General features: G+C 39.0%; 1 protein-coding gene across 1 annotated transcript; it reads right to left on the bottom strand.

The window, feature by feature from the left end:
• Positions 1-42: 42 nt before the first annotated feature.
• On the bottom strand, positions 43-10,416 carry cUnh3orf18 (chromosome Un C3orf18 homolog). The gene is made up of 5 exons (XM_084061627.1): positions 10,075-10,416; positions 6,271-6,696; positions 5,775-5,800; positions 5,478-5,595; positions 43-1,966 (listed from the first exon to the last, which is right to left on the bottom strand). Exons 2-5 carry the CDS (start codon positions 6,535-6,537, stop codon positions 1,886-1,888), a joined length of 492 nt encoding a protein of 163 aa, XP_083917753.1. The 5' UTR covers positions 6,538-6,696; positions 10,075-10,416; the 3' UTR covers positions 43-1,885.
• Positions 10,417-12,295: the final 1,879 nt, after the last annotated feature.

The raw sequence follows: 12,295 nt of genomic DNA, 5'->3' as shown, positions 1-12,295 counted from the left end.
ACATTTTTCAAAAGCATTCAAAAAACATTACCCAACCCCCCCCCCTCCTAAAAGAAGTTCCATAAATTAAAGTAAAGTAATATAAATAGTGACAATAGGCAATCTACAACCTCACAAACACGTCAAATCGTGGGCTTGAAGATGTATTTTTGTAAGTTCGGGTCCCAGGGAGACACCAAATTTCTCTTTGGGGTCTGGAGCTGAAAGGTTTGGGAAACACTGGTCTACGTAATATGCATTGGAATGTGTGGTTTTACGTAGACCAGCGGAGATATTCAAGCCCCTTTGAGGGCCAGCTTTGAGTGTTATGTCAGATTTTCACATTCTCACAACAGAATGATAGGTTTCAGGTTATAAAAGATGGCAAAATACACCTGGCAAACCCGTGGTATAGATTTTGTTACAATTCTTTACTGTGCGACTTGTGTAACTGCAACTTTTATCTAATTTCCTTTTAATAAAAATTTCACACAATCTCTTTTTTTCATGGTTGCATATGGAAAAACACTGCATCCTAGTGTTGAATAGAAAAAAAAAGTGTCACTGAAACCAGCACTGTTTCATTCCTCAACAGAGACGAAAGAAAGGATGATTAGAAGGGTGAGGGTTCTCTCCAAGATGGAACCCATAAAACAACTTCAGTGTTAAAACTCAACGGTACCCAGAGGGCCAGAGCCTTAACGCAACAAAAAAACAATGCAAAACATGTTATACTATGTTCTTGTCAAACACATGGAAGTAGGGATGGGACGATAATTGTTCTTATGGTGATAAAAAACGCGACTCATATCGCAGAGATTTTAATGAATCATGAATGGAATCAATTAGTTTTTGCTGAGCTGCATATATCCGGTACCACTTAAACCCACTATACTCTTTTTTCACTCTACACCAAATCTCTTTGCCAAACATAGCCGATCTACAAGCTCACTGTGAGCTTGTAGATAGGCTATTTTTGGCAAACATTACCCCCAGAATAGGGATGCTGGGGTGCAAGTGGTTAACAAAAGTGGAATTTTAAGATTATCACGATAATATCTTTAATCACAATTATTTTGGCCACAATAACATATCGTGACATGAAATGTTTATTATCGTCCCATCTCTACATGGAAGTACATCAAAGTGCAGAGGAACGTGACTGACAAGCACTCAAGACATTTCAACAGCAATGACACCAAGGTAATTCCACAAAAACAGGGCATTACAGTGTAGAGCCCGACAACGATCCCAATTTTGGAGAGTCCAAACCACCAACTACCGATCTTGACCGATATTTTGTCAAAAAGTGTAACATTTTCTAATCAATTTGAAGAACTTAGATTTGATTGAAGTTTCTATTGGAGAACATTTTACTAGAATTTATCTTGTTTAAACACCTATTCAAATTTGTTGTTATGAGCTTGTAGATCTGCTATTTTAGAATCTTTTTGAAAACTTTTCAAGAATGCCCAAGAAAGACCAAAATATAGGGATGGAAAGGTTGAAAGTGGTTACAAAATCGGGACACCTCGATAGCATAACTGCCGGTAACAATGTTGTCAAAAAATGACCACTATATCGGTCGGGCTCTATTACAGTGCCTTTGTGTGCCAAAAGATTAACAGTGCTCGATCAAACATGACGTCACCCCGAAATATTACATTTTTATTCACCAAAGACATTATTTCTAGACAGAAGTGATTGTGAAACCATGAAACTAGTGGGAGACTATTACAATTTCAAACCAGGCAAAAGAATGCCATTCAAGACCCCCACAAAAAAACACTTGTATCCAGTTTTCCCTTTTTTTTCTTCCTGAGCTACACACACCTCCATGATTGGGAGGGTAACCGTCCATCCAACCGTCCCCATAAAGCCCAGACTGACGTCTGGAAGAGTGCCGTTAAGCGTTGAGAGCGTTCGCTACATCTGTGAAGACCAGTCGACTGGGCCGCTGTGTCGTCCCTTGGGAGGTTGTGAGAGTCTGCAGACGAAAGGGGGGGAGGGGGGTGTTGGTTTGGGGGGGGTGAAGGGATTGGGGATTGGGGACAAAACAGTAAAACTGTAAGTGACAGGCATTACACACTTAAGCCGCCCTATAGACTTTGTTGTACGACGAATAGTAAAAACAGCTGATCTAATAGATCTGCCATTTCTCCATTTCACAAGGACAACTGAACAATGTTTCCTGGTGGAGGCGATATCATATTGTACTTAATGTCCTACATACACTACAATACAATAGAGACACGGTAGATTCAGTTCAATAATTGCCTTCGCCACATCTGTTTGGTTAAAGTTAGGACCTTAGAGAAAGCAGAAAGGGGAAAGATTTCTCCCATGTCATTATTATTTGAGGGAGGTCATTCTGTTTTGTTTTGTTTTAGCAATGAATCATTTAAGAATGTAATTACTGCGAGATTAGAATGGAATATAGATAAATATAAGTAGAATAGAATAATTTGAAGGAGAAGTACTTGACGGTAGGAACAAAACGGAAAAAGGAAAATATGTTAAAGATTATATGTAGTATATTATGTGGACTTAAAGATGAGCTGAAATGAAAAGAATATGTTTTTCACCAGTCAGTCATATTGGGGACCTACAGTAGTTAACAATATATGCCAGACATTTTATTATATAACTTTTTATATCAAAAGTCTTATCAAGATTGCTTCCTGTCAAACAAAATAATCATGTGTGCTTACTTCAACAGTTACCAAACCATGTCATCCAATAATATCACAGCATCCATCCTTCAAACGTCAATCAATATTCCACACAGGTATGTTTCATTATTCTACAGACACCAGATGGCAGTGTTCCAGGTTGAACGTAAACCAACATGGCGGAAGCGTGATATACATTCGAATTTTACAACTAAACAGCACAATAAAATGTTTCTGAAATCATTTGAGGCGGTTATAGCAAACAGAAACTTTATGCAGCACTGCCTTGCTTGATATGTTTGACTTTGTGCTGCGAGCGAGGTGAACCTCCAGGCGGACCACGGTACTCCCCATACACAGGATGCTTATAGCTGGTGTCTGGAGGTTTGCGAAACACTCCATGTGGTTCAACCCTGCCCCATGTGTTTGGCTAAGACACACAAAGCTCCTGTTTCTGTATGAAATATGTCACGAAACAGAAACTACACTCGAACGATAACTCGAAAATGCCATTTCAGCTCATCTTTAAAGGTAGAGATTGTGTGTGTGTGTGTGTGTGTGTGTGTGTGTGTGTGTGTCACACACACAAAAACACATTCTGGGTTTCAAGTATCCTGACAATGAATGGTTTGAAGTAGGGGTGTGCCGATATATCGTCCCGCGATATATCGCGATACGTTTTCGCGACGATATGTATCGTTTTGAAGAAGAAAAAAATATCGTTTTGAAAAAAAAAAAATATATATATATATATATATTTTTTTTTACCAATCAAAATAATCAGGCATGCAAACAGCCCCGAGGTGAAAAGGGTGACAACATGTTGTTTTTTTTCGGGTCAGGTGTCACACTATTGCCCTATTTGGATTCAAAACGGCTGAAAAGCTACAAGTTTGCATGTCTGAATAATGCAAAAACAGAATTATTTGTTTGCATTTCCTTTTTTTCTCCCCTATTTATTTTCATAATAAAAAAAGTGCGTATCGTATCGAAGTTGTGAACCAAATATCGTATCGTATCGTTTCGTGAAATTAGTGTATCGGCACACCCCTAGTTTGAAGACATAAGTTAAACCAGTGGTTCTCAAAGTGGGGTCCAGGAACAGTCAGGGTTCCTTGAAGGGGTTCCAAATGGACCCTTACACGTCTGTAACTCTGAGAGTTACAGAGTTATGGGGGTCCTTGAAATTAAAAAGTTTGAGAATCTTTGTTCAGGATGTTGTAGTAAAGTGTATTTTGGTTGCATGTCGGTGTGGCTCAGGACAGGTATTTTGGGGCGAGCGCCACCACCATGATACCAAACATAAAGGAGGCTTTAGGATCAGTGTGTGAAAGAACAGGTTCACGGAACATGGGTAAAAAAAACACACATACTTTACCAGGTTTGGCTTTTTACCATTATGCCATTGTCAAAACTTTAAAAGAAACATGAAAGAAAATGGGAAATTATGACAGGAAAACAACCCTCCACGTTAAAACAATGAAATGATAAATAAAAAAACTAAGGACTATACAATAGAGCTGTGCAATATTGATCAATTCAATATTACATACATTTTGTATGGCAATGTGACAACTTTTTGCTGATCATTTTATTTGACGTACAATGACATTTTGGTAAACTATGATAGAATGTGTATATGAATACCAAACAGGTCACACTAAGCTAGAAAAAACGAATACGTTCATAACATAGCATCACTACAGTAAATGCTGTCTTTAAGAGACGGTTAAAAGAGAATTTCGTACTAGCCTTTTTCTTACCTTTATATGATATTATTATATCGTAGAACGAGTGTGGTACAGTAGAAAAAAACTCCAAACCCCCCAAAAAAACTCCATCTCGAGTCCACCGCAGGTAAAAACCAGAGCGGATGGTCCATGCACTAGACTAGATCGCGTATTTTTATCGAGATTTTTTGTTTTTTGTTTTGTTGATATCTGACGTTCATATGGACAGAAACCTAGCCACAGTGTTTTTTAGCTGCGGTGGACTCGGGAGGGAGTTCTGAAAACTAAGTTCTACTGTACCACTCGTCCTAGGACATAATAACATCATATAAAGATAAGGAAAGGCTAGAACGGAATTCTCCTTTAAGCTATAAGACATTGTGATCGTTATCTAGTCTAATTTCATTATATTAATATATCGCCCAGCTCTATTTAACAGTTTCCAATTAACATCCTAGAGAGAATATGGCAAAACATTATTATAACATAATATGAAACATAAATTCATGCATAGTATATTAAATGTGCAGATAAAACTCAAAATAAAGGAAAACACATACAGCATTAACAGGACATTGTGTGGATTCTACAGGCATCTGCCTTTGCCACCAGGGCTCCTGGACTTTGGAATGACCTGTCTGAGGAGATCACGACAGCACATTCAAGGCTCTCTTAAATCAGCTCTTAAAACACACTTTCATAGACTTGCTTTTACTGCCTGATTACTGTTTTTGTGTTATTATTTTATGCTCTTTTATTGTTTCTCACACACTTTTTATCCTTTATTGCTAGGTTGGAGAAACATAATCTCTCTCCATCCACTACTATAGCAAAAAAGCGGATGCAGCGTTTAAATCAACAGGTTGGTTTTATTTATTCATTTTATTACTACTGTTAATTTTTATGTTTTCTTTGAACATGGTGTGGAAATGTTTGGGTTGTGTATAGAATTGTGATAATTATGACTTAAAAGAGTTAGCATTGGTCAGAGTGGGGTATACAGAGTTTACACGTTTACACGGCATCCTACTCCTTTTCGAACATTGATGTACTGTTTTGTACTTTATTTGTTTTTAGCTGCGTTGGAACAACTTACCTTGGCGTTGGGACCGGCCAGGCTATGATCCAACAGTTCCTGTTCCAGCAGGTCATCCTGTTCCTCCGCGGGGTCAAAGTTGTACATGGGCATGAGCTGGTGCCTCAGCTTCTCCAGCCTGCAAAGAGAGGTCAGAGGTCAAGAGCAGCATCACAGTATCGTTATTTATACCACGTCGTAGGACGGGGTCGCACGCCAAAAATAGCCGACCTACAAGCTCACTGTGAGTCGGCTGAGATAAGTTAAGAGGGGTGATTCTACTGCATCTAGCGAAATGAAAAACAAATTAAACCTCACCGCTTCCGTTTCCGAATATACAGCATCTGAGAAAGAGACAGACAGGGAGCCAAAAATGGAAGACATTTTTGTTATTTAATATTATCATGTATTTTATCATTATAACCAGTTCTCACATAATGACTAAAAACTCAATTATTTTTACTTTATGATTGGCCAAAGACTCCATATTTAGTCTGTGGTCAGACTGAATCTTTTTTTTATTTTTTATTATTACATTTTTTAATGTAGAACATTTTAGAAATGTCCGAAATCCAAAATAGGGATGCCAGGTTGAATGTGATTGACAAATGTTTTATCCAATTGTTAAATTGTGATATTAAATACAAATATTTGACCAGAAGAAGAATAAAACATACCCCCACCGGCCATAAAATAATGACCAGAGGGGGGATATCAAAAGAAGAGGCATAGATTTCACCCAGCAAACAAAACGCAGGATGTACTAATGCAATAGACACGACACGTAAATGAGATATTTTGACAGGTGTCTTACAATGGCCACTGCCAGTCCAATCACAGTGATGATGCCAAAGGGAACGAGCACAGAGATCCCCATCCCCGAGCCCTCATCTACCACTGCTGGAAGCTTGGTGGCATTGAAGCTGGTCTCATTTGTGGTTATGGTAACGGTCATTAACGTCGTCGCCCTGGAGGTGACATTGGCTCTGGCGTCGGTGGTCGTGGAAAGGAAAGGGACTGCGGAAGTGGCGGCAGTTGTGGAGAGGAAGCCAGCGGTTGTGTCGGCAGCAGTCACGGCCATGTTGGGTTGTAGTTGCTTTCAATCTCCTAGACGGCAGTTTTTCTGTCTCTCACTCTCCGGTAATGTGTCACATGGCAGACACAGGTTATCTCCCTCTGGCCTAGAGTCTGCTGAAGCATTAGAGATGCTTTGGCCATATATATCCTCTGGTGGAAAAACCTGGTGGTTAGAAACACAGACCGTTTCACATTATCAAAAGGCTGGACAATATGACTTCAAATCAATATCATGATTATTTCAAATGTTTGCCATGATTATGCTTATTTAAAAAAGAAAGACAATAGCAATCTCACAACATGTTGTGATGCAATGCATTGTGAGCTATTTTAATATTTTTCTATGCCACATTTGTACAACAAAGTATAATACAATATAATAAGCGGTTAATCTTAGTCAATTACAAAAAATCAAAACGTTTTTTTTTTCGTGTTGATTCGTTGATTCGTTGATTCGTGTTGATTCGTGTTGATTCGTTGATATAACAATTACATTTAAATAACTTGTCCTCAATCATTCGATTAACATAATGTAAGCTAACAACTTAACAATTAGGTTCGGCTCTAAATATCGGTTTCAATATATTTTCAGTTAATTGTCCAGACCTACGTTATCAGCAGGGGGTTATCATGCCACCTGCAGATTTCTACACTGTAAAATGTTGATTTAAAGCTGCAATCTGCAATGTTTACATCCTACCCCAGGATTTGAACCTGGGTCTCCGACATAAGACTATATTTCTTACCGCTCATGCAAGAGTCAATCCCCACCTGGCCAGGGATATGAGCATTAAATTAAACTGTACGTGTCCTACTCGAGTCGACACTAGGGTCGAGCTTCATCAATGGAAGATTAGGGATGGGAGACCACCTCCAACCACTGTAGGTGTACTAGTTATATTGTATTAACATACTCTGCCATCCAGATTGGTTGAAATTAACATTTATTAGAGTGTTCCAGCGCTAATAGTGTAGAATATAAATGGATCCTTACACTCAGTTTGCAGTGTATTTTCATATTACTCCACATTGCCTTTGAAAATGTTATGTTGTGTAGGGAAATTACTGTCTGTTAATTCGTTTAGCTGCACTGAAGATTTGCCTAGATTTCACAACCATGAACAAAAGAAAAAAGATAGTAAGAAATTCAGAGAAACCCACCCACCCACCATTTCATTTGAACAAAACACACAAGTGGTTGTGCCAGCCACGGTTGTGGTGGGTGTTTTGGGCAGGATGTGGGCAACAGACGCAAGCACTGACGCAAAGTGTTAGAACACAACAGATAGAATTCAAGGAATACCAACCCAGCCACGTGTAACATCAACCAGTGTGGGACAAGCATGTTCACATTTCAATGTACAACTTGCACCCACGTACAGGTAACACTGTACATAGGTTCTATAAATACCGCCCCCACACACACACACACACACACACACACACACACACACACACACACACACACACACACACACACACACACACACACACACACACACACACACACACACACACACACAGAGCACTAGTTATCATATGTTATTACATATGCATATATGCTGGGCTGGGACATATGCCAATATTGTATTGATAATGTGTTATGAGACTAGGTATCGTCTTGGAAAATCTTAGCACCAAAAATGTATCGCTATTTTTGATTTTATTGTTTTATAAATCAAAAGAAAATGTATATCACAATTTGATATTATCGTCACAACATCGATAGTTAGCTATTTGATCAAAAGTAGATTTGATTTTGTCCATATCGCACAGAAATATTCTTGTTGATATTATTGTTCCCAATTAAGACCTCTTTGTGTGTGCTTAAAATCTTATATTATTTTGTGTGTCACAGAAAACAAAGGACAAGGCATCCATGATTCTGCTTTCCACAGAGCATCCTGCTTTCTGGCACTCTAATGAGGAACATGTGCAGCTGAAGCAGACAACCAATCAGAATTCTGTCCCGATAGATTCTAGTCACTGTTGCCATGTCCGCATGTTTTTCTGTAAAGTTGCTTGTAAATATTGGTAGTTGCGGGATGGTTTTTTTTTTGGGCTTGTTTCTAAAGTGTAGTTGCTTTTTTGGGCATGTTTCTAAAGTGTAGTTGCTTATTTGGGCTTGCTTCACAATTTTTACATTATTTTAACCAGTGGTTCTCAAATATTTTCATGTCATGGACCCCCAAATTAATATGCATTTAATAGGGGTGTAACGATACATTTTAACAGCGATTCGATACGCATCACGATACATGGTTTACGATACGATACATGGACGATATTGGTTAATTCATAATTAAACCCCTCTTTCTCTTTTTTCTTCTTAAAATTGCTAAATACAACGCATAAGAACTTAGTATTAATAAAATGTATTATTTGCATTGCAAAACGATTCAATACGATTATTTGCATTGCAAAACGATTCGATACGATACAAAGTCAAACGATACGATATTTTGCTGTTTGCATATCGATATAGTAGATCGTTTTTTCGATTCAATTACTTTTTATTTGTTACACCTCTAGTATTTGTCCCTAACCCCCATCTGAACATGTTTTGTGCCAGGGAGCCCCGTACCAGATTTGTGTTGTTAGAATGCTTTTTAAAAATCCAAATATCCCACATTTTAGAATTTCTGAAATAAGCAGAGCTACAAGCTCACAGCGCATCACATCCCTATTTTCAAATAGCCAATGCATATAGATTTAAAGTGCTCATGTGACCTAAACCTGGTTGCTTATTTCACACGCAAAATCTGGCAACACTGATTCTAGTCCTTGCTGTTGTCCAATGAGGGAACAACAACCAAGTGAACCAACAGTACAAAGCCAGTCACCCAAGTCCATCCATGCATTATTAAAGATCATACAAGATGGTTCATCATCTCTGTGGGGGACTATCGTTTTGTGGCCACATTCCTCAGCATTACTGATGCATGCATCATCATGACGTTTTGTTCCCCATGTCAACATGCATCACAGCCATCTGAGCCTCTGCTCTGAGGAAGGCTATGTTTATAGATAGTGTTGCCATGTCGGCTTATTATAAGCAACTTTGCCCCCCCCCCCCCCAGGGTTTTGGGCTTGTTTCTATAGTGTACTTTCTATTTAGGCTTGCTTCCGATTATTTGTATTATTATTTAAATCAGTGGTTCTCAAATATTTTCATAAATGTGTTGTGCCAGGGAGCCCTGTACCAAATTTGTGTTGTAAGGAGGTTTAAAAAATATTCCAAATATTCCAATTTCCAAATTTTGGGCTTGTTTTCCTAGATCTGGTTGCTTATTTCTCTCGCACAATCTGGCAACACTGTGTTTATAGCCCCTAAAGTATGATGATGTATACTTCGTTGCACGATGGTGTCACGCGCCGAAAATAGCCCCGATCTACAAGCTCACACAGGCTATTTTCAGTTGCGCGACACCCACGCGCAACCATGTATAAATCAGGCATCTAATCCTGTCAAGCCAACCAACGTGACATTGCTCCTCCCTGGCCGCGCGCGGTCCTCTAGGATTAGCGGGTAAATACGTACCTTTAATTCATTATGTCAACTTCACACAGGAATCGGAGGCTAATAACAGGCAGGGATAGATTACGACAGAGAAGGGATGATATGTTTTGGGGGAAAGGGAACGCTCCCTCCTCCTCGTCCTCCTCCTCCTCGTCCTCTGCTTCTCCCCAGCAGCAGCAATGCAATTGCAGGCGCTACACAGATCGGTTGTTTACATATAAACCACAGCCATTTTCAGTCATGATGATCATGACCCCCTTATATTACACTCTCACACACATCATGCAACCCTATCCTGCACACAGATCCCCTGTCCCTGCCTGTTCTCCGGTTGCCGCCTCCTCCTCCTCCTTAAGATCAGTTCTCCTCCTCCTCCGCCTCCTCCGTCCGGCACGGTCTTGTGTTACACATAATAACTGAAAGGATGCTGCCTGCGATGCAAACAGCGTTGCCAGGTTTTGCGAGAGAAACAAGCAACCGTGTCAAGGAAAACAAGCCCAGAAGAATCGACTAGGCTACATGAGCCCTAAATACAAATGCAGTATACAAGCTCACAACGCGTCGCGTTGAAAATGTGAAAAATGTGGATTATTTTTTTTAAACATTTTGATACCTCAAAATGTGTGGGTCCCTGTTATAAAATATTTTCAGATGGGGGTCAGCAGACAAATACATATTCATTTGGGGGTCCTTGACATGCAAATGTTTGAGAAACAGTGGTTTAAACTTTAAACAACATCAGGAAACAAGCCCAAAATAAGCAACTACACTTTAGAAACAAGCCCAAAGTTGCTTATAATAAGCTGACATGGCAACACTGAATGCAACCCCACAGTGCTACCACCAGCCCCCTCCCCTCTCACTGTGAGTGGAGCAGTGGCACAAAGGTGTTCCGTGCGGTTGGCTCCCTCGGCTGTCTGTTATGGTTTTAGTGGGGATTGGAAATGGGATTTTTCATGGGTCTGCTCCATTATAACTCTATGGTCTGCTCAGCAGATGCTGCCTGGCTGGCTGGCTGTCAGGAGGACCATGAGGAGGACCATGCAAATGACTGCATCCGGGTGGCTGAGCTGAGAGTTTAACCCGTTAATAACGGGTTAAACAAACTCTCATCATAACGGTTATGATGATAGCTGCTCCCAGGCTCCCATCCAGCAAGGAAGGACTGGTCCTGAATTCACCTCAATACCAAAAACTGGCCATGGGTCTTCTTCCTCTTTTATTTTCTTTTTTTTTTTGGGAGCCATTCCCCGTTTTACGTTATAAAATAATTGATGATTGAACGATGAGGTGCATTATTAACATGCTCATTTACAGCAGATGCATTTTGCCTTCCATAAAACACAACAAGATGCTGTGTCAACAATACATATAATACATAATAGACAGGATTTGCTCAATTTCTCAGCCCAAAATACATCTTTGGAAAACCATAATTTATGCTTGGTGTGATTTTGTTCATACTTTACCTTTAACATACTAATTAATATCAGTGAATATACACCAAAATGTAATTGAAAGCATGAAACTATGAAAATGTATTTACTTCATCATATTTGTTGAGATGTCTTGTCACAATTTGTCATAGACTCAATTATAATTAAGAATACTCAATGAAATATTTAAACAAGAAACAAACATACACAGATTGAACAGCGGCCACTAGGGTCGGGGGATCTTAGTATAATCTCACCTTCAATTCCAATTCACTTCTGAAACAATTATTTGACTGATTTTACTTTCAGAATCCAAATAAAACATTGCTTCATTTTTCAAATAGTCACTTCCAAATTGAAACTCAGATTATACTAAGATCCCATAGGCACTTTGATGTGTGGGGGTATCTTAGTATAATCTGAGATTCAATTCGAATTCACTTCTGAAAAGTCTATTTCACTGATTTTCGTTTCAGAACCTAAATAAAACAATGCTTCATTTTTCCAATTTTCTAAGCCCACCAAAAAATCAGGAAAATGCTCAATTTTTCTAATATTCTGATTAGTATTTTGGCATCTTTTGATTTGGGACTGACACTGAAAAAAGCTCTTAAAAACTACATTTGCCATTTTTTCATCCGAGAACAAAAATCTAAAAATGGCTTCAATTTTCCAAATTTTTACCCTACCCAAAAATCAGGAAAATGCTCAATTTTTCTGATATTCTGATTAGTATTTTGGCATCTTTTGATTTGGGACTGACAAAGGAAAATATCTTTATTGTCTCCGCCAGAGGTGGAGAGTAT

The sequence above is a fragment of the Gymnoscopelus microlampas genome, assembly GCF_963454915.1.
Source record: "Gymnoscopelus microlampas genome assembly, chromosome: 7".
Classification (NCBI taxonomy): Eukaryota; Metazoa; Chordata; class Actinopteri; order Myctophiformes; family Myctophidae; genus Gymnoscopelus; species Gymnoscopelus microlampas.
The sequence above is the reverse complement of the archived record's forward strand: the minus strand, read 5'-3'. Positions and strand labels throughout refer to the sequence as shown.

Bases quoted from the DNA above. Each gene is read 5' to 3' on its own strand.
- cUnh3orf18 (XM_084061627.1), bottom strand. From the start codon at position 6,537: ATGGCCGTGACTGCTGCCGACACAACCGCTGGCTTCCTCTCCACAACT. The intron at 5,801-6,270 runs GTAAGACACCTG...TCTCTTTCTCAG, and splicing joins TTGGACTGGCAGTGGCCATT to ATGCTGTATATTCGGAAACG. The intron at 1,967-5,477 runs GTAAGTTGTTCC...TTTCGTCTGCAG, and splicing joins TGGCCGGTCCCAACGCCAAG to ACTCTCACAACCTCCCAAGG.